Source organism: Eulemur rufifrons, chromosome 18 (genome assembly GCF_041146395.1).
Source record: "Eulemur rufifrons isolate Redbay chromosome 18, OSU_ERuf_1, whole genome shotgun sequence".
Taxonomy (NCBI): Eukaryota; Metazoa; Chordata; class Mammalia; order Primates; family Lemuridae; genus Eulemur; species Eulemur rufifrons.
The window spans coordinates 1,199,014-1,220,666 of NC_091000.1; the positions used below are offsets into that span (position 1 = coordinate 1,199,014).

Consider the following 21,653-nt stretch of genomic DNA (forward strand, 5'->3'; position numbering starts at 1 on the left):
AAGTTTTAGCACTACTAACAAAAATGGCATAATGCTAAGATTAAATGCAAACTTTAATCTAAAATGGTAAATAAAATGAGAATTAAGAATTGAAAATTTCACCTTGGGGCAAATGACACACTTTTTGTGAAAATATAGTTTAAATAAATTCTCTTTATCTTCCTAATTTAAATTTTTTACCCTAAGTTGCTGGTCAGAAAGATAAAAAAAAAAAAAAATCTCAAAAGGTAAAGAAATCATGCTGTTAAAGAATATCAAAAACATTTACATGAGACTTCCATCAAAATTAAAATACATATGAGAAAGGAAAACTAAATTTTTAGCTTTCAGAATCCATGGTTTTCCATGCTTGCCACTTTGTAAAATATCCCATCATATCCCTAATAATTTCATAACTGGAAACTCCGAGATCGATGTAAACACAGCGGAGGAACCTGCAGCTGTCACTCTGCTTTCCGAGCGTGTGGTCTCTCTCAGCCACCCTGACTCGCTCTGGGCTGTGAAGATGCTACTCTGGAAATGCAATTAAGGTCATGCATGATTTTACAAAATCCTTGCGGCCAAGGTCACTAACAAGTTATTGTAAATATAACTTAGACTATTTTTCATGAAAAATAACACATACAATCCCAAGCACTGGCTGTCATTTTGTTTGTGTGAGATTTACAAAGTTTTTCTTATGAAAAATTTATTTCAGTAGATCTTCAAAACTTTCTTTTGTCTGGCTAGACTCCATATGCGTTTTCTTTTCCTGTAAGGCATATAAAAACTCAAAGCAAATGATTCTTATTTAAACATAAAGTTCTACGACTTTAGCTTCAACATTTGAAATAATTATACAAAATATACGTGAGGTTTAGAATCATTTTGTTTTGGGGGCAAGAAGGTAATTCTTAGCAGGCTGTCACTTTGTAAATACTAGAAATGTAGAATTTATGGATCTCGTCCGCCATCGATCAAATGTACCCATCGTGGTCGTCACCACCATCATCATCGTCCCCTTCATCCTCATCATCATCTTCAATTTCATCTTCATCGTTCATAAGATCGTCTTCAGCATCCTCATCATCCGTCCATTCATGGAAATCTCCACTCGCAAAATCTCCAGAGATCTCAAGATCGATAGCTTAGAGAAAAGTAGACATTACCTTTATTTGACAGAGTAGTGGGACAATTTCTGAGAGAGGCAAAATTCTGATGAAAATTGAGAAAATTAAAAAAAAAACTAATTTGTTCTTCAGCTTATTTAACAAAGATAAGGAAATATCCATTCTCTGGAAAACTTTCATATGTTAAAACACTCGTATTTTAAAATGTGTGAGCCCGCGGTGGGACCCCGCTGAGGAATGCTACGTAAGTTTTCCGTCCAGTGACAGTTTTTATAGAAGTTCATGTCGGACTTTAAATCTTACAAAGTATTTGAAATTTCTTCTACAAGTGTGGTAGGAGGAATAATTTTCTCCCCAGATGTTCATTTCCGATTAACAGAAGCTGTAACTATGTCACTTTACCCATAAAAGGGCTTTTGCAAATGTGACCAAGGCCAGGACGTCAAGCTGGAGAGATTATCTGGGTGGATCCAAATTGTCGCTTGGGTCCCTGAACTCAAAGAGCATCTCCCAGGTAGCGTCAGAGGGGGACACGCCACAGAGGAACGGCCAGAGATGCGGTCTGGTTAGTTTGAGTTTGGAGGAAGGGTCCCTGGCCAAGGCAGGCACGGAAGGCAAGAAACAGGTTCCCTCTGAAGCTTCCAGAAAGAATCAGCCTGCCTGGCCCTGTGGTGTCTGGTTAGTGACACCCGTGTTAACCTCTGACGTGCAGGACTGAGAGATAATAAATTGGTGTTGTTTAAGCCATCAAGCGGGCATCTGTTACTATGACGGCAGACAACTGAATAATGCAGCTAGTCAACATTTTAAAACATATTATTAAATTTTTTAAATAGCTATTCATAGTCACTGAGGCAATAGTGCACATATATCTCAGCACGTGTTGACTGCCATCTCCTCAAATGCTAGTTGGTGTTTATTTTCTACTCTGATATCTTCATCTATAACTCTTTGGTAGTTATAATATACCCTATTAATGCCTATTAATGTAATTGAATGTTTACACATTAGCTAATCTCACAATACCACACAGTGAAATTCCTTTCTTATGTTAAGAAATGGTGTTTCTATTTTCTAAATTCATATATTTTCTTAATTGCAACATGCTAAGAATATTCAGAAGTTCATGTTTCCCAAATAATTTATGGTTCACTTATTGAACTTATTTCCATATAATTTTCATTTACAACATAAAAAATAAAATTCCTCATCCATCACTGACATCACCGATAACTGAAGTAATTAGCAACGCAACTACGTATTACAAAGACATGTTTAAACTACATTTAAACTACATACTACAGAGACTATTCACGACCTCTTCCTACTTAAGACTATAGGTCAGAAAACCCAAACCAAGCTATTAAAAATGTTTTCGAATAAATGAAGCAGAGCAGGCATTGAAGCATTAAATGAGATCACTTTTTATTCTGTACTGTTTCTCTTTTCCTAAATAATTTTAGTCTACCATCCTGAAAATTGCACGAAGGAGATATCTAAACATTTTCTAAAATGCAGGACTAAGTACTTTATTTTCATTTGTGATCATTTTTTGTATTATTTGAAAAGCAACCCATTAATTCCCGGTGTGTGTGGGGGTATGTGTAAAGCTAAGCGGCTTTTGCTGTGAAACTCTCCACAGCACAGACAAAAATGCTGATTGGAAACTTGCATTCCGGAAAAATATTTGATGAAGGGCAAAAGATACCACTTTTAAAACTTGAAAATGCATGTATGTGATGCTCAACTTGTTACATTATTTTTTAGGTTTATAGATAAAGTTTACGTTCATACTAAAAAACTAGAATATTAGTTATAATATAATTATCCTTTAAACAATTAAACCACATTTTTCTCACCCAAACATAAGGAAACATGCTCACATAGCTGCCATTTATGGAACTTCTTTAAAAAGCTTCATTTTTCTTTAGTTGGTGAAGCCTCCTATTCCCTAAGTCGCCCTCTCCAGAGGTGCCATCTGGGGACGGGGACAGGGACGGGGACGGGGCATGCACCGGGGTTCGCTGACTGGAGTGGAAAGAATGAAAAAGTTCTTCCCTTCCTGAGAGGAAAAGAGGTATCTAGCAGCTTTCTGAATCTGAAGTAGGAAGGAACCCAGCCTTTAATCATCGGCCCTAAGATACACCCATTGTCAATACCATCTATTGTCTCCGCAAGTCCTAACGCGGGGAGCACGACTTTCCTCCCTCGCTCCCTCCTGCGTGACCTGCGGTCCCTGCACGCGGCAGGTGCTCATCAGATGCCGGATCAACCGAGTGAGGCTCTGAAGTACCTAATCCGGAGCCCGGGATGCCGTGGAATAACTTCCTCTTACCACAGTCCGCGACCCCGTTGATCCTGGACCCCACGACTTCGTTTCCGTATCTGTCGACGCACCAGCACTGCCCAGCGCTGCCGTGGCACTGCGTGGGCTTGTAGTAGCCGTCGCCGTCACACACGGGGACGTACTGCCCTGCGGGACACAGACACACACGCGTTCCGTGAGTCACCTGTGCTGGTGCCTGTCTGGACGGGCATCCGTCACGCACCCGCTACCCACTCGAGACGCACACATGGAGTGTCCACGCTGTTCCAGGCCTGGCGCCAGCGACGCCCCAGGAGAGGACAGGCAGGGTCTGGGCTGTCACCAAGCTGGCCATTGCCGTGATGAACTGCTTACACTCCATGGATCTGTCTCTCCTGTTAAGCAGGTCACTGTCCTACTATTCCTCACTCTGGGAAAGGCAGTGTGTTCAGAGGCGCAGCAGGAACTGAGATCTGGTCGACCCCACGCTCATACTAAACCACCCAGGTCACTCAGCCTGCAGGGTCGTCACCACCGTGTCACCGCCAACTTTCTTTTGAATTCCCCAAATTTCCCTCCTGACACTCCAAGCCCTTTCCACATCAGTCTGTGTCTCCCCCAAATCCAGGGGTCCCTCTCTCCACGCGCTGTCCCCCTCCCCTCTCTCCTCCACGTGGGGACTAGACTTCAACATGATGCCCAACATACAGCCTGCTCTTCAGCTGAAGGAGTCCCGTGACTTCTCTAACGCGCATGTGTGTGTGTGTGTGTGTGTGTGGTCATTGCACGCTTTCACCACAGCACTGTGGTTGTCTCAGTGTTTGGAAATATTTACTTTCTCCTTATTTTGACTGTTGTATAAACAACATCCCTTAAACCCAGTGGGATACTGGGAAAGACAGACACACACTTTCATATCTATAAGAACTAGCATAGGGCATGGCACATTGCTACAGAAAAATGCTTAATTAGTAATTTAAAAGTGAAGTCACATCCTTCAATAAACGCTCCAACACTAGAATGTAAGCTCGGGGAGAATAGAAAATTTTGTTTTCTTTTTTGACCATTTTTTTTTTTTCTGTGACCAGAAGCATTATAGTTATTTGGTGAAATAAAATAAATGAACAAATGGATAAAGTATGAAACTCATTCAGCCTTGCGACCACATGAGATCATAATTTTACTCTCTCAAAAAGCTTAAAATTTTTATATAGAGATGATTAATTTAGTTTTAAAATTATCATTCCTTTGAAAACTTTGAACAGCTGCTCTTTCAGTGAAGTAGATAGATAGACTATCGCCAATATTGAAAACTCAAGAATAGCTTCTGTGGATTTAAGGCCAGCAAAAACAGGGGAAAAATTCAACTTTGCTACACCTACATCTTTAAAAACTGCCATGATTTGACTTATTCAACATAAAAATATTATGATGTGTGGGTAGTGGGACGATATAATTTCTTCTTTATGTCAGTATACTTTAAAGTAAAAGAGGACACCATGAAAAATTATTCTAGAACTGCAGACATCAACCAAGACTTAATTTGCAAACGGAACATGTGGCATCTACTTCTGTATAACTACTGACCATTATCCCACCCAAATTAGAAGAAATATTTACGGCATTTAGTACTCTCTAATAATGATTTTCATTTATATTAGGACAGAAGAATGAAGATGACGCCTTCCTAATGGGTGCTAAGCGTGTTTTTTTTGTTTTTGGTAGTTTCAAGTAATCAAAGCCTGCATTCTAGTAGATTTTTGTTACTAATAGACTTTGATCAAGTGTAAAATATTTTTCAGTTGAATTCGAATGGCTTTTCCCATTTTACATGGCTAAATTTTGATTTGCTGAGTCAAACTTATATAAGAATGTATTATTTCTACTTGTCAGCTGTGATAGCTCATGCACCTTGTAACAGAGTTAAAACAAACATGACACATTGTAGCATTTGTCATCAGTAATTTTTCATATCTAAAAATGTCTTATTACAAATGATTATGCTTTCTATTTTGTTGCTAGACAAACATTTAAATATTTCAAGGTTTGGGGGAAATTTGAAATACCTCTATCTACCTACCTATCTGGTCATACAATTTACTTACTGAGAGTAAGGTAGTAAAAAATACTCATGAAAAACACTAAAAAGTCTGTTCAAATTTCCCTGAGGTACTCATAGCATTTTTTTATCCAATTTATATAAGTACTTGCCTTAAATAACATGTACATTTATATATATTTATATATATGCACACATATATGTATGTAAATGTATTTGCTATCAATTGTTAACCATAGGATTGGAATTGAATTTTCTGCTGATGTTTTCACTTTAGTGTTGCTCAAATCTCCTTTTTTACTTAATAACTTTCGAAATGAACATTATATTAGGGTAATAAAATAGACATAATATCTTTCAATAGGTAAGGTAATAAAAGTAAGTTTAATGGCTTTCAAAAAGTTCATAAATTTTGCTGCTGAAATTTAGTGCAGTCTGCCTTTGTTGGACTAACATTGATTTGATGTCGCCGTGTCCCCGGGGCTGTGTGTGAGCGGTGAGGCCGGGAGCGAGATGGTTACTCACCCGGGGGCTGCCGTGCCCCCTGCCGCTTCCGGATGCTGCCGAGCTCCGTGTGGCAGGGCGGGTCTGCGGGACGGCACAAGTGTTACTCCAGGGATTGCGGTTAAACTATTGCTAAGTATCAAAAAGTAACTGAGGTCGTTAACTGCCTTACATAACGCGTTAGTTTTCCATATCAAAGACTGAGAATCATTGCTATAGTTTAAAGCAGCTTCTTCATTCTCTTAGAGGTCAAGGATTTTAAAAAAAGCATTGACAACAGCAGGCGTTACCACGTTAACCTAATTCCTAGTGTTTTTCTTCCTTCTAAATTTGCATGAAAATTATACTTTTCATCGTTTCCTTAGATTCTCAAAACTTTATTATACTATGAGATTTTTGGCTCCCTGTACACACTTCATATAATGATCATCTGATTGATTCTGTAAGTGTGATTCCAATTACAGGTTACATTTGCATTTCCCAGCACACAAGGCCGCACTGAGGCCTTAGCATCCTTCTGACTCTTCACTCTTCCAGAGGATTAAGACACCTTTTCCGCTGGTGAATTTCTAACAAGCTAAGCCATTTTGAAAAGTCTGAAAGACTAAGTCATTTTAACACCAAATGAGTGAAAATAACTTTATGGTGAATGCCCTGGTTCATTCAGCTCATCTTATAAGATCACAAAATAGAACATTAAAACTCCACAGTCTAGTGATAAAAAACCCATTTATTTTACACTGTGGGCAAAGCAGATAGCAAATTAATTTTAATGATTACTTCTAATATCTTTGTTCTTATATCTCTGTGTGCTTCTTGGTGGTTAATAATGGAAACTATAATGAAGTGCATTAATATGAAATATTAATTACTATTTTCCATCTGATTTAGCATGTTCTGCATGTCTAGTAGAGTCATTTTGTTCAACATGCTGCTTATTTGCTCTGTTATGAAACACTTGAATTAGAAAAAATCTACTAAAATAATTGGGGCATACTGTACTTTTTTTTTAATCCTGAAGGAATCGATACTATAAAACGTGACCCTCAGGTCGACCTTGTGCACCTGTAGGCGTGTCGCCTTACCCTGCTGCCTCTGGAAGCAGTAGCACCACTCGTTGTTGGACACCAGGCCGTCCTTGTAGGTGTCGCAGGAGTTGAAGAAGGCCCTGGTGCACTGCTCGCTCTTGTCCAGGTAGATGCTGCCCAGCTCCGACTGGTCCAGCAGCAGGTCATAGTTGGTGTCGAGTCTGTTAAACATCCAGCCCAGTGAATCCTTGCAAATCGGCAGGATGCTGGTATCAAACCCTAAAGGCAAAGGCAGAAAATGGCTAGTTAAGTATGAAAGCCGTCATAAGCAGAAAGCAAAACAAATGAGCATGGTAGGCGGTCAGTTAGGGCACCTGCTGACTCGTCAGAGACGCGGGGCTTCAAATTCATCGTGAGTGAATTGTTTCAAAGTCAAGTGGATTTATTGATATCTGCCTTCCAGAGTAGTTATGAGAATTAATTAAGTAGAAAGTACCTGGTACTAATTATTCATTCAATGGCAGTTACTATTTCAATTATACATTATTTCTGTTATTTTATTGTTCAAGCTTCTTCCTGAAAAAACAGTGCATCATGATAAATGTCTTATTAGACATATGTCAATATTTTTAAACAATATCCTATTAAAAAAAACTGAAATTAATTTTCATTCCAGGAAATGAAAATACCGTTTTAGCAAGAGCATAGTTAACACATCGTAAGTGATAACTTTAATAATGCCCTCTGTCTTGGTAGAAATATGATAAATGTGATATTTCACATGAACCTGATGATCACAGAAAGGAAAATTGTCGTGAGTTACAGAGCTCCTGTGTCTTCTACCCTGCTCACGGCAATTTTGACAGTGCCCGTGTGTTGCAACGGGAGCACGGGTGCACCGGACGGGGGCATAGAGCGATGGATCCACGCCACCCACTGTCAAAGACGCTTTACCCAGGCTACGGGACTCGGTAAGGCTCACCCTAAATACCATCAGATGCAAGATCGGTGTTTTGAATGATTTAAAAATATTTGCTTTCAGCAGTTTTTACTTTTCAGGTTTCAGCAGGCTTTAAACATTTTTGCCAATGTAGTTTTCGTCTCATTTGCTATTTTCCACTCACTACGAGTGACAGCAAACTAATAACTCAGTTGACTAGCATAGAAGAAAGGCTGTGTGTGAAGACACGGAGACTCTGAAAGCTGAGGACCAAAAGGATTTAATCTTTCGCAGCAGGGGCAGAAGAGTAGTTTAAATGTTTAGAGTGGAATTCTCTCTCTCATGTAGTAAGATTTTATGTTCAGAATAATCATGAGAATTAATTAATTTTCAGAAAGCATCTGGTACCAATCTAGTTACACAAAATCTATTTTGATAGTTTTAGTTTGTTATACTGTGAGTTACCAAAATACTTGCAAATAAAGATATAGATACTGAGGATTAATAAGTACATACGTACAGACTCTAGGAGATTTGGGGGCTTGGGAAATTTATAATTTCACCACCTGTTGGAATTTGTTTTATTAAAATAATTTATTCAGAACCTATTTAGTGCTTTATATCTGTGCCTCACAATAGTTGACAATGGGGATAAAAGGTATAAGAGGTGTGACATTATCATACAAATATAGAGAAAGAATTTTACGGATTTTTTCCTGGCCTGGTATTTTCTTTGTAAAATTGTAAATATTTGTAAATCTTTGTAGAATTGTAAAATTCTCTGTTATGTCTTACTTTCTGCAGATATCTTTTCTTAACCTCTTTGATGTTGTCTTCTTTCCTGATAGTTCAGATTACTGGTCAAAACTGGTTCAACATTCTATATTATTTTGAAATCAAGGTATTCATTTATTGAAAACAGAATGTAATAAAAATGACAACATTTCACTCACTCAGTGAGAAGCAACCTACTTGTTCATGATTCCAAAATTGCCAACGCTAATAGTAATTCCCATTGTTTAGAATAATATGGTTCCTAAAGAATACAGCACCTATAACCAAAACTACTAACCAAACCATAGTTCCTAAAGAAAGAAGCTAACCAAAGTTTGGTATCCAGCGGATCCAACTGAGTAACTGCCCAGGACACAATGCGATGAACAATTTCATCACAGTACATCATTGACTTAGTACATTTACTTTACAATTATACTTTTAATCTACATAGGATTACATTAATTTTATAAAATATAAAAATATATAATTTCTGAAAAATTCAAATATCTAAATCTTAAGATAATACCTTCATAAGACTAACGTGTATAATTACATTTTATTATACAGAATTATAAAATAAAAGAAGAAAATGCCAGATGTCTCAATAATTAGAACCAAATAAGCAATAATCTGGATCTTTCATTTTATTACTTGAAATGAGAAAAGAAAATTTATCTACTCTTTCTAAATCTTTTGTTTTCAAAACGTGAAGTTCTCTGCTATACCTCGGAGGAGGCTCCTAATTGCATTAAAATGGGGCATTGTTTTGAGCCCTCTGATCCGAATTCAATCTTCCCTGGATGTGAAGACAGCAGGACACAAAGTGAGCAATATCTTGGTGAGAAATTGGAATGGATCCACTTACCCTGGAGGCTCAAGTAATTCTATCACTTTCTCTGAGTCAAGAGAACATTTGGTGTAAAGCAAAAAATAAGACATTATTTTAATCCTAGTCAGGCCGTTAATCTGAAGATTTTGTGTATGTCCTAACACCTCTCAAGTTGATGAAGGAAAGGTTAATACACTATCACTTCCAAAGAAATATATATTCTTGATTACAACTATATTTTTGAAAAGCCTGACTGGGTATAATATTTTTGTTATGTCATTTTTGAAGATTTAAATAAGCCAAAATCAAGGTATATAGATTATAATAGGCACAACAGATACTTACTGAAAAAAGTATCAAACCAGTATTTTCATGGTAATGATAATAGGATCAGGCTAAATAGCTTCATTTCCGTCAACTTCTTATTATAAAACACACTTTAAGATTTCTGCCATCTTACTTTCTTTTCTATGGCCATTCGTTTAGTTTTCAATGGTAGCTCTAAAATATATTCAAACAGATAATATTCAAGAAGCCTGATTTTTTATAACAGTAGACTTAAGTTGTTAAAAAAAATGAAAAACTTTGTCAATTTGCTTAATTTCTTCAAAATCTATGACATTCTTGGCCTTTTTTGTCAAATCATTTAACTATGAAATATTTACACTATCCAAGATTCAAATAAAAACCAGTTCTTCTTGAGTAATGACTGTCCAATTCTTTATGCAAAAGATTGTGATAAAAATTAGCTGATTAAAATCTCAGGTTAATATCATATTGTGTTTGAGAGTTAAGAATAATCACTAAAATAACTAGTAGGAAAAAACCCTACTATTTTCACCATATTTTAGAGTTTTGGTGGGACAGTAAGATACTGACACTTAACTAAGGTGAGACGCAGAGCAATGTTCATTTGACACCCCGCCTGTGAGCCTGCAAGTCCCCTTTCTTTATAGAACTATATTCCACCTTTAAAGTTCACTGTCTTTTAAAAAGAAGCAAAGTGTCTTTCTATTTGAGCTTCACGAGTCTTCGCCCCTTACTCCAACCCTGCGACTGTCAGAATCTCGCCCTCCTGGAAACCGCGGAGCATTGGGCAATGGCCAGCAGGCAGCCACAGACCGCGTTGCCACTCTGACACTAGGACGTCGTCTAGATGGTCTGTGACCAGATAGTAACCTGCTCATTAAACACATTCTTATTTACACCCTCCTATGTGCCAAGACTTCTAACAGCTGGGGGTTCCACAGGGGAAAGTTCCTGGCCCCGTAAAGCTTGCCTTTCGTTTGGAAGAGAGGGACAATAACCTGGCAAACGTCTGTATCTGTCCATGTCAGGCAGCAGCACGTGCTGCGAGGAAGCCCCAGCGGCGTGGGCAGCGAGAGCGCCCTGGAGTCGCCTGCGGACGTGACCCACAGAGTCTGACGGGAGCCTGCTCCCGGAGCGGACTCCGGGCTGGCATCGCTTTCAGCAGCATAAGCAAGCCTGCGGCCGCGTTCTCCGTGCTCTCCAAGTCCATTCAACTCCAGAGAAACTCTTGCCATCAGTCTACTATCTTAAGAGCGTTTCACAGCATTTCTTAGAGAAAAGCTAGAAAGGGCAATAACATTTACGAGTCTGCACAACCAGCCGGGCACCTGCCGAGCGCGGGGCACGTCCCTTTCACGCCCCTCCAGGTCTGGGAGGGACCAGAGCCCGAGCTCCAGCCCCAGCAGAAACTGGACAGCAGGAAGTAAAAACATTCCAGAGTGAGTATTGGGAGGACGGGTGTGAACATGAATCATTTTTAAAAAACTTAATGTGTAAGGGTCTGGAAGAAACCTTTTCCGTACCCTAGACCTATTGTATTTATAAACATAGAGGCAAATATACCTAATTATTGTTCTATTAAAGAAGTTCAGTTTGAAAGCATCAAAAAAAATTACATCTAGCAAAAATGTAACTAATCCAAAAATGAACCTGAAAAACTCCCCTACAGAATAGGGAAAATACTATAATTTCTTTCTGAAATTCCCAAGAAGAGGTATATGAACAGTCATCACACATTCAAAGATAATTATTATTTCTAAAGGTAATAGCTTAATTATACTTTTATATTAAATTCCTTAAGAACATACATAACATTCACAACTGCAGCAGGTTGAGCCTGCAGACAATCCTTTACTGGGCAGAGAGCAAGCCGGCGTTTCAGGACACAGACCATGGGTGGCTGTGTCATCTCACTACGTGACGCTGAGAGAAACTGCACTTTGAGGACGACGTGAGAGAGAGGACGGGCCACGTCACCACAAGCCACGAAGGTCACACCTGGCACTTCTCTGTCAGCTGACATGTGCTCATCATGGCGGCCCTTCCGCTTTTCTCGTATTTTACAGCAAAGACTCCAATCTTTGAACGATTCAGCTCATGTTTCAATATCCTTCTTATATGCATTAAATGCAAAAAATAATTTATGCGAATGAAAATAATATAAAGTGAAAAGTTGATAAAATTATGTAACAAGTGCCCTATTTCAATTTTTATGTCCTATTTTCAAGGAATTTTAAAAAAGACTTTGGAAAATTATACAGGTGATGAAAAAATTCTGTAATGATCACATGGATCTTATTTTTTCTTCTGTGTTTTGTTTCCTTGGCTAGTTCACACAGGGTCAAATTCGAGACTTCAGCAAAGCAGTCTTTAAAAAGCTACAATTTGGGGGAGTCCCACTGTGTTCTCTAAAAATCTAAGTATTCCAAAGTTCTTTCCTTTATTTCCTGTATATTCTACTCTTTGCCACTTTGATGAAACACTGAAACATATTCCTATTCTTTTTGTTCTTCTGCAGGCAAAATACTCTCTGAGATGACATTTCTTTTTTGACCATCATAGTTGGTCCAAATGCTTTATTTCCATGACAAATAGTGCAGGTGTGTGATTTTTGTTCCACATCTCCATAGTGGGTAAACATTGAAACGTGTGTTCTGCTCTAAGTGGCCCATTGGGAATAAAACCTCATGTCAAAGACAACATCAGCTATTAAATTTAGAAGTCTTACTGCTTCTCTCCGGCCGCAGTAATGCTTTTGCCTTCTTGCTTTGGCTGCCACTTTCGTGAAGGGCCTTGAACCAGTCCCGCAGCCTGTTTGCCACTTCCCTGAACTCCAGGTCGCTGCACGCTAAAAACGGAGAGAAAACACACAGATCTTGAATAATAACTTGGTACAGCACCAGTGCTATTTCTCCGATTATTCCAACGAACTGAAAGATAACAATGACTTAAAGTAAAAAATGTAATATAATGACTGATTGTGTCGCAGCTTTTTCAAAACTAAAAGTAAATACTTGCTTCAAAGATAGCAAGATGTGATATGGTGATCGCATTCTGTTTAATAAAGGGATATGATTAGCAGAAGCCCACTTCCCGTCTGCAGTAGAATATGACACGTGGTTGCGGATTCTTATTGTTAACGTCACACATATCGGGGCAGGATATTTATGTGATCAACACTTTTGACATGGTAAGGCAGTGGGACATCTGAGAAGATAAAGGGTTGAAAATCCAAAATGAATAGTATACATTTGTTGTTGGCCATACCTATCATAGTATGCGGTGATCTAGAATCCCTCAGTGGTACACTCCCAATATGTACAAGAAGGCACATGTATATGTACACACTGTTGCTCTTTATTTAGTTTTATCCTATATATTTGTTAAGCACAGAAAAGGAAGGGCTGTATTATTTGCCATTTGGAAAGACTGTAAAATATTTAAGAAAATAATATCATTAAAATATGTAACATATTTAAGAAAATGTCATGTTTCTGTTGTAAAAAGTGAAATATTAGGAAACTGACATTTTGAACTATTAACTTCCTATTTTTAAAAATATTGTTATTTACCAATTATTATATTCTTTAAAATAGTCTATACAATAAACAGTAGCAGAATGCATTAAGTGTGAGTCACTAACGTTAAAATATGGCATTCGATTTCAGTAATCTTCTGTGAAAATATTTTGAAAATATGAAAAAATCACTTATTCACATTGTTTAGAGAACATTTTTACTGCAGACCTGTTTCCTGTGCACATTGCAAATATGCAGTTTCCTCAGCTGACAATCATACCATGATAATGCTCTTCTGGCTCATCTTGTTAAAAGTAATAACTTATGGAATGATACAATGTTATATCTAATACACAGCACACAGGTTACAATATGTATCATATATCAGCAGTGTGGCCTGGGGCTCCAGCACCCCTTCACGGGGTGTGCCGAAGAAAACCGAAAACCTACTTGAAGAAGAGAGACTTTTCTACATACATGCACACACACATCCATGTTTATGTGCATCACGTATCTTGAGAAGGATGTATATGAACATAGCAAAACAATCTTCGGATAGGGGAACTGGAAGGGGAAGTGGTGTGAGGGAATCTCACTTGTACCAGTCACCTCTTTTTCCTTTTAAGTTGTGTGCTATATAGCTGTATTAATATTTAAAAATAAATAAAAATTTAAAATTTCTTTAAAGAAATAATTACAAATGCATCCAACCCTTGACCCAGCAACTCTCTTTCTTCAGAGTGACCGTGCAGGTGTACAACACGTACACAGTTAAATTGTGCTGTGTTATTCACTCATCACTGTTTAAATAGCAAGTGTGTTAGCAATATAGCCGTCCATCATGTGTGTTATGGGGATGAGACCTGAAGGAGGACAATTAACACTTATTGATCGTATTCATTAAATCAAACGCTCGAGGATCAGCTTCTTTCATGACACGTATCAGCTTAGGGATTTGTTCTGTTGCCCAAGTCACCGGGCTGTGGCAACCTGATACCCTTAATTCAGAACATGTTCTGTTATATTAAACTGGAATCTTTTCCTACAAGAAAAGCAGCATTTCAGCAATATATCTACACAAGAGTACTGTGTATCCACATCCCAGATTCTTAACATTTATTACTCAGAGAGCATCACGCACAGTTAGAATTGACGGAGAGATGTCAGGAACAACTCAGCGGCTTCCGTAAGCCCAGGACACCTTAGTTATGGAGGTCCCAACCTGCAGCAGTCATTAAGAACAACATCTTTGTATAAAACTTTTAAAGACATTTTTATACTTTTTCAAGTTAACTTTCTTTTGCCAACAATTAACTCATTTAATATAAAATTGACAACGATTTATCTGAAATCAGTATCCAAAGCAGGGATTCTGATCAGAAACTTTAAACCATACCCTTCCTGAAATTAATTAAAGCTGATAAACATAAAATTAAAAAATTCAGAAAGCTGATACATTTTATAATTATTAAATTGTGTTCATTAATTTTGATTATTCATTTTTCTTTTCATTGTGTATCTTAAAGTGGACATTTTTTTCAAGTCTCAAGTATTTACATAAGTTCGTACATTTTAACAGGTACCAAATATTCTGCTTATTACAAAAAACTGTTAAAATGCCCCTGATTCACTCACACCGTCCTAACGGAATGTTTGTGTCCCCCAAATTCACATGTTAAAACCTAGTCCCCGTGCGATGGTATTAGGAGGTGAGGACTTGGGGAGGGGGTTAGTCTTGAGGGCAGAAGCTTCACGAGCGGGTTTAGTGCCCTCAAAAGTGGTGGCAGTGAGCTCGCGCTCCTCTCCACCTGTGAGGACACACGCGAGGAGGGCCACCCACGCACCAGGACAGGACACACGCGAGGAGGGCCACCCATGCACCAGGACAGGACACACGCGAGGAAGGCCACGCACGCACCAGGACAGGACACACGCGAGGAAGGCCACGCACGCACCAGGACAGGACACACACGAGGAAGGCCACGCACGCACCAGGACAGGACACACGCGAGGAAGGCCACGCACGCACCAGGACAGGACACACATGAGGAAGGCCACGCACGCACCAGGACAGGACACACGCGAGGAGGGCCACGCACACACCAGGACAGGACACACGCGAGGAGGGCCACGCACGCACCAGGACAGGACACACACGAGGAAGGCCACGCACGCACCAGGACAGGACACACGCGAGGAGGGCCACGCACACACCAGGACAGGACACACGCGAGGAAGGCCACGCACACACCAGGACAGGACACACGCGAGGAGGGCCACGCACGCACCAGGACAGGACACACGCGAGGAGGGCCACGCACGCACTAGGACAGGACATACACGAGGAAGGCCACGCACGCACCAGGACAGGACACACACGAGGAGGGCCACGCACGCACCAGGACAGGACACACGCGAGGAAGGCCACGCACACACCAGGACAGGACACACGCGAGGAAGGCCACGCACACACCAGGACAGGACACACGCGAGGAGGGCCACGCACGCACCAGGACAGGACACACGCGAGGAGGGCCACGCACGCACCAGGACAGGACACACGCGAGGAGGGCCACGCACGCACCAGGACAGGACACACGCGAGGAGGGCCACGCACGCACCAGGACAGGACACACGCGAGGAGGGCCACGCACGCACCAGGACAGGACACACGCGAGGAGGGCCACGCACGCACCAGGACAGGACACACACGAGGAGGGCCACGCACGCACCAGGACAGGACACACACGAGGAAGGCCACGCACACACCAGGACAGGACACACACGAGGAGGGCCACACACGCACCAGGACAGGACACACGCGAGGAAGGCCACGCACGCACCAGGACAGGACACACGCGAGGAGGGCCACGCACACACCAGGACAGGACACACGCGAGGAGGGCCACGCACGCACCAGGACAGGACACACGCGAGGAGGGCCACGCACGCACCAGGACAGGACACACGCGAGGAGGGCCACGCACGCACCAGGACAGGACACACACGAGGAGGGCCACGCACGCACCAGGACAGGACACACACGAGGAGGGCCACGCACGCACCAGGACAGGACACACACGAGGAAGGCCACGCACGCACCAGGACAGGACACACGCGAGGAAGGCCACGCACGCACTAGGACAGGACACACATGAGGAGGGCCACGCACACACCAGGACAGGACACACGCGAGGAGGGCCACGCACGCACCAGGACAGGACACACGCGAGGAGGGCCACGCACGCACCAGGACAGGACACACGCGAGGAGGGCCACGCACGCACCAGGACAGGACACACGCGAGGAGGGCCACGCACACACCAGGACAGGACACACGCGAGGAGGGCCACGCACGCACCAGGACAGGACACACGCGAGGAAGGCCACGCACGCACCAGGACAGGACACACACGAGGAGGGCCACGCACACACCAGGACAGGACACACACGAGGAAGGCCACGCACGCACCAGGACAGGACACACGCGAGGAAGGCCACGCACGCACCCGGACAGGACACACGCGAGGAGGGCCACGCACGCACCAGGACAGGACACACGCGAGGAGGGCCACGCACGCACCAGGACAGGACACACGCGAGGAGGGCCACGCACACACCAGGACAGGACACACGCGAGGAAGGCCACGCACGCACCAGGACAGGACACACACGAGGAGGGCCACGCACGCACCAGGACAGGACACACGCGAGGAAGGCCACGCACGCACCCGGACAGGACACACGCGAGGAGGGCCACGCACGCACCAGGACAGGACACACACGAGGAGGGCCACGCACGCACCAGGACAGGACACACGCGAGGAAGGCCACGCACGCACCCGGACAGGACACACGCGAGGAGGGCCACGCACGCACCAGGACAGGACACACGCGAGGAGGGCCACGCACACACCAGGACAGGACACACGCGAGGAAGGCCACGCACACACCAGGACAGGACACACACGAGGAGGGCCACGCACGCACCAGGACAGGACACACGCGAGGAAGGCCACGCACGCACCCGGACAGGACACACGCGAGGAGGGCCACGCACGCACCAGGACAGGACACACGCGAGGAGGGCCACGCACACACCAGGACAGGACACACGCGAGGAGGGCCACGCACGCACCCGGACAGGACACACGCGAGGAGGGCCACGCACGCACCAGGACAGGACACACACGAGGAGGGCCACGCACGCACCAGGACAGGACACACGCGAGGAGGGCCACGCACGCACCAGGACAGGACACACACGAGGAGGGCCACGCACGCACCAGGACAGGACACACGCGAGGAAGGCCACGCACGCACCAGGACAGGACACACACGAGGAAGGCCACGCACGCACCAGGACAGGACACACACGAGGAGGGCCACGCACGCACCAGGACAGGACACACGCGAGGAAGGCCACCCACGCACCAGGACAGGACACACGCGAGGAAGGCCACGCACGCACCAGGACAGGACACACACGAGGAGGGCCACGCACGCACCAGGACAGGACACACGCGAGGAGGGCCACGCACGCACCAGGACAGGACACACATGAGGAGGGCCACGCACACACCAGGACAGGACACACACGAGGAGGGCCACGCACGCACCCGGACAGGACACACACGAGGAGGGCCACGCACGCACCAGGACAGGACACACGCGAGGAGGGCCACGCACGCACCAGGACAGGACACACACGAGGAGGGCCACGCACGCACCAGGACAGGACACACGCGAGGAGGGCCACGCACGCACCAGGACAGGACACACACGAGGAGGGCCACGCACGCACCAGGACAGGACACACACGAGGAGGGCCACGCACGCACCAGGACAGGACACACGCGAGGAGGGCCACGCACGCACCAGGACAGGACACACACGAGGAAGGCCACGCACGCACCAGGACAGGACACACACGAGGAAGGCCACGCACGCACCAGGACAGGACACACGCGAGGAGGGCCACGCACGCACCAGGACAGGACACACACGAGGAAGGCCACGCACGCACCAGGACAGGACACACGCGAGGAGGGCCACGCACGCACCAGGACAGGACACACACGAGGAAGGCCACGCACGCACCAGGACAGGACACACGCGAGGAGGGCCACGCACGCACCAGGACAGGACACACACGAGGAGGGCCACGCACACACCAGGACAGGACACACGCGAGGAAGGCCACGCACGCACCAGGACAGGACACACGCGAGGAAGGCCACGCACACACCAGGACAGGACACACGCGAGGAGGGCCACGCACACACCAGGACAGGACACACACGAGGAAGGCCACGCACGCACCAGGACAGGACACACGCGAGGAAGGCCACGCACGCACCAGGACAGGACACACGCGAGGAAGGCCACCCACGCACCAGGACGCGGCCTGCATCAGTCCCTGACTCTGCTGGCGCCGCCTCGATCCCGGACTTCCGTTCTCCAGAACCGTGAGAAATGAATTTTTGTTGTTTATAAGCCACCCAGTCTGTGGGATTCTGGAACAGCAGCTCAAATGGACTAAGATGCACTGTATCGTACTGAAATCTGGAGGGCGGGGCACAAACATTCAGATGACAGTGCTCTTCTAGAAGTTTGCCTGGAAAATGAAGATGAACTGGAAATTTAAAACAGAAGGTGTATGTGAATGCATATGTACACACTTATACACACACATATGTTTGTGTGTACACGAACTTACACACACATAACTGTTTTATGACAGAATAAAACGCACATAAGTCTCGTTCTGGAGAAGGTTGGAGCTATTTTAAACTTTTTTTCTTAAAAAATTCAGTTTAAAAATTCCTCCAGGCATTGTTATAGCGAGACAGATAGATTTGGAGTGGACCCTGTTATAATGCAATAGTCACGTTTCTTCTGCACAAAAGTGCAAAATCAGGTAAGCTGCTCTCTGAATCCTCTCTGACAAATAAAATACACACACGCACAAACACGCATATATATCTTAGAGAATTATTCCTTACCTAGGCTTAGTTCAGTCTGAGCATGCTCTATATTAAAGTTACACTAAAAATTTTAAGTAATAAATTATTAAAGTGAAAGCATGAGTCCTCAGCATGCTATAAATCACAGTTTTATTAAAACATGAGCTACAATTTCTATGGCCATTAAAGAATATTGATGTTCACAAGTGCATTTCAAACTTTGCCATTCATAAATAATTTGCTTTTTGAGGATCAGCGTAAGGATGGGGGTGCACTGTACTGAGGGCCTTTTATGCAGACGTTAGACAGAACACGTGGCGTGGCTGAGTCTCTAAGCAGGCGTTTGGGCAGCAGTAATACATGATTCATTATACTCTGACAGCCAGTGGCATCTGGGTTATAAAAAGGTCTCTCAGAAAAGCAGGAGCAACCAGGGACAGGCCCAAGTGACAAAGTGGCATTCTAGGAAAACATCTTAAAGATGACAAACTTTGTTGGAATATTTAATGTCCTGCAAAACACAGATAAATCCATTTCTGTCCTGAGGATAGGGCGAGAATGAGTATTAGGCTGTGCCAACACTTTTTAAACTGAAACATCTGAGTCAATGTATTTGAGCCTTCAAATATCTGCTGATCTTTTCTGCTGATGGAACATGGTACTGAAAGCTTAGACTTGTCTATGGCATTTAATAACAACATAACCTAAGTGCTATTAAAATTCCATGTCTGGAGTTATTACTAATTTGCATTTCTGGAAAGAGCAATGAGACATACTTACCTAATTTGTCTGAGTGTATACAGGATTGTTTACACCTTTTGTTAAATGCAGATTCACTGCAGCGTGGATCAGAGACGCAGGCTTCCTCTAATTTTAATATCTACCCTCTATTCTCAAGGAAACCACAGGACATTAAGTCATCAATAAAACCGAAAGGAAGGGGGCTCACTCACAGCTTCTGTGGGACGAAGGGGGGATTAAGGTCGCTTTTATCAGCATATGGGTGAATGCAGCATCGCACTGTGACCTTCTGCGGGGTTTGGGGACACCGCTGGCCCGTGGTATCCAAAGATACTGATTAACTTTCTGGGGCTGCCATAGCAACGTCCCACAGACTGGCTGGACTAGAGGATGGGAAGTTATTTTATCACAATTTTGGAGGATGGAGTCCAAGGTCAAGGTGCCCACAGCTTGGCTTCCTCTGCAGCTTCTCTTTTATTACATATTTTTTACTGTTATGAAAAATATTGATTTTTTTATGTTAAAACTCTCTTTAATTCCTAGAATTCACCCAACTTTGTTGTGATTCCTTTTTTAAAATAGTGTTGGACTAATTTATTATTTATTTGTTGTTTTTATAAGCATAATTATGAATGAGAAGAGCCTATTGATTTTTTAAAAACATATTTTGTAATCAAGATAATGGAGCACATAAAATAAACTGAAAAGTGTGACTTTTTTGTTATCCAAAGATGTACGAATAAAATTAGTGTTTTCTTTAAACATCTGGGCCTAGAGTATCATTTGTAGAAAAATATAAATTTAAAATTCTACTTCCACAATAGGATTGAATTATTTAAATTTCATATTTCTTCTTTTGTCAACTGAAGTAAGATTTTTTTCCAAGATTTGTCCAGTTCCACTTTATATTTGAACATTGAGAACGGTTCACTGTGTCACACTCTTACTTCTGATGACCCTATGACATTGTCCCTTCTTCGTTCGTGACAGTATTTTCATGCTCTTCATTCTTTCTGCTTCACTGTCAGGTTATCAATTATTTTAAAATTATCAAATATGCAACTTTTGTCTGTTGTAATCCTTTCCATTGCATTTTTACTTGATATTTTTATTATTTATGTTCTTATCTCTATTATTTCCTTCCTTCTTATTTGTTTGGCTTTCACTTGCCCTTTTCTTTTAATTTCTGAGATAAATGGTTTGATTACTGACATTCTGATTTTATTTTATTTTTTTACATCTATGGTTTTCAGTCTAAATATTAATATTTCTTCTTAACTTCTGACTGAATTCCATCCCATAAACTATGATATTTATTATTTTTCCTATCATCTAGTTTCATGTTTTAACTTCCGTTGGGATTTCTTCTTTGACTGGTGCACTATGTGGTAGCGTACATTTCTTCATGTGCACACACGGAGGACTTTAGTATTATCCTTGTTATTAATTTCTAGCTTAATTGCACCAATAAAGAGAACACGAAGTGAGTTCGGTAGGAGAGAGATGGGGTTACTTGTATAGAATTATACTCAGGTAAGAGATTTATGATCATTAAATTTATTAATATG

At 42.7% G+C, this 21,653-nt stretch overlaps 1 protein-coding gene across 4 annotated transcripts in view; it reads right to left on the bottom strand.

Moving 5' to 3' along the window:
- Positions 1–956: 956 nt before the first annotated feature.
- Positions 957–21,653, bottom strand: part of SPOCK3 (SPARC (osteonectin), cwcv and kazal like domains proteoglycan 3) — a 252,226-nt gene continuing 231,529 nt past the window's right edge. For 3 of the 4 annotated variants that reach the window (XM_069493234.1, XM_069493231.1, XM_069493229.1), the window contains 5 exons: positions 12,589–12,708; positions 7,063–7,284; positions 5,999–6,061; positions 3,445–3,582; positions 957–1,126 (listed from right to left, as the gene is read on the bottom strand). In XM_069493234.1, coding sequence (XP_069349335.1) covers positions 957–1,126; positions 3,445–3,582; positions 5,999–6,061; positions 7,063–7,284; positions 12,589–12,708 — 713 coding nt within the window. The remainder of the gene's footprint in view (positions 1,127–3,444; positions 3,583–5,998; positions 6,062–7,062; positions 7,285–12,588; positions 12,709–21,653) is intronic. The other variant, XM_069493230.1, reaches the window with a different exon arrangement.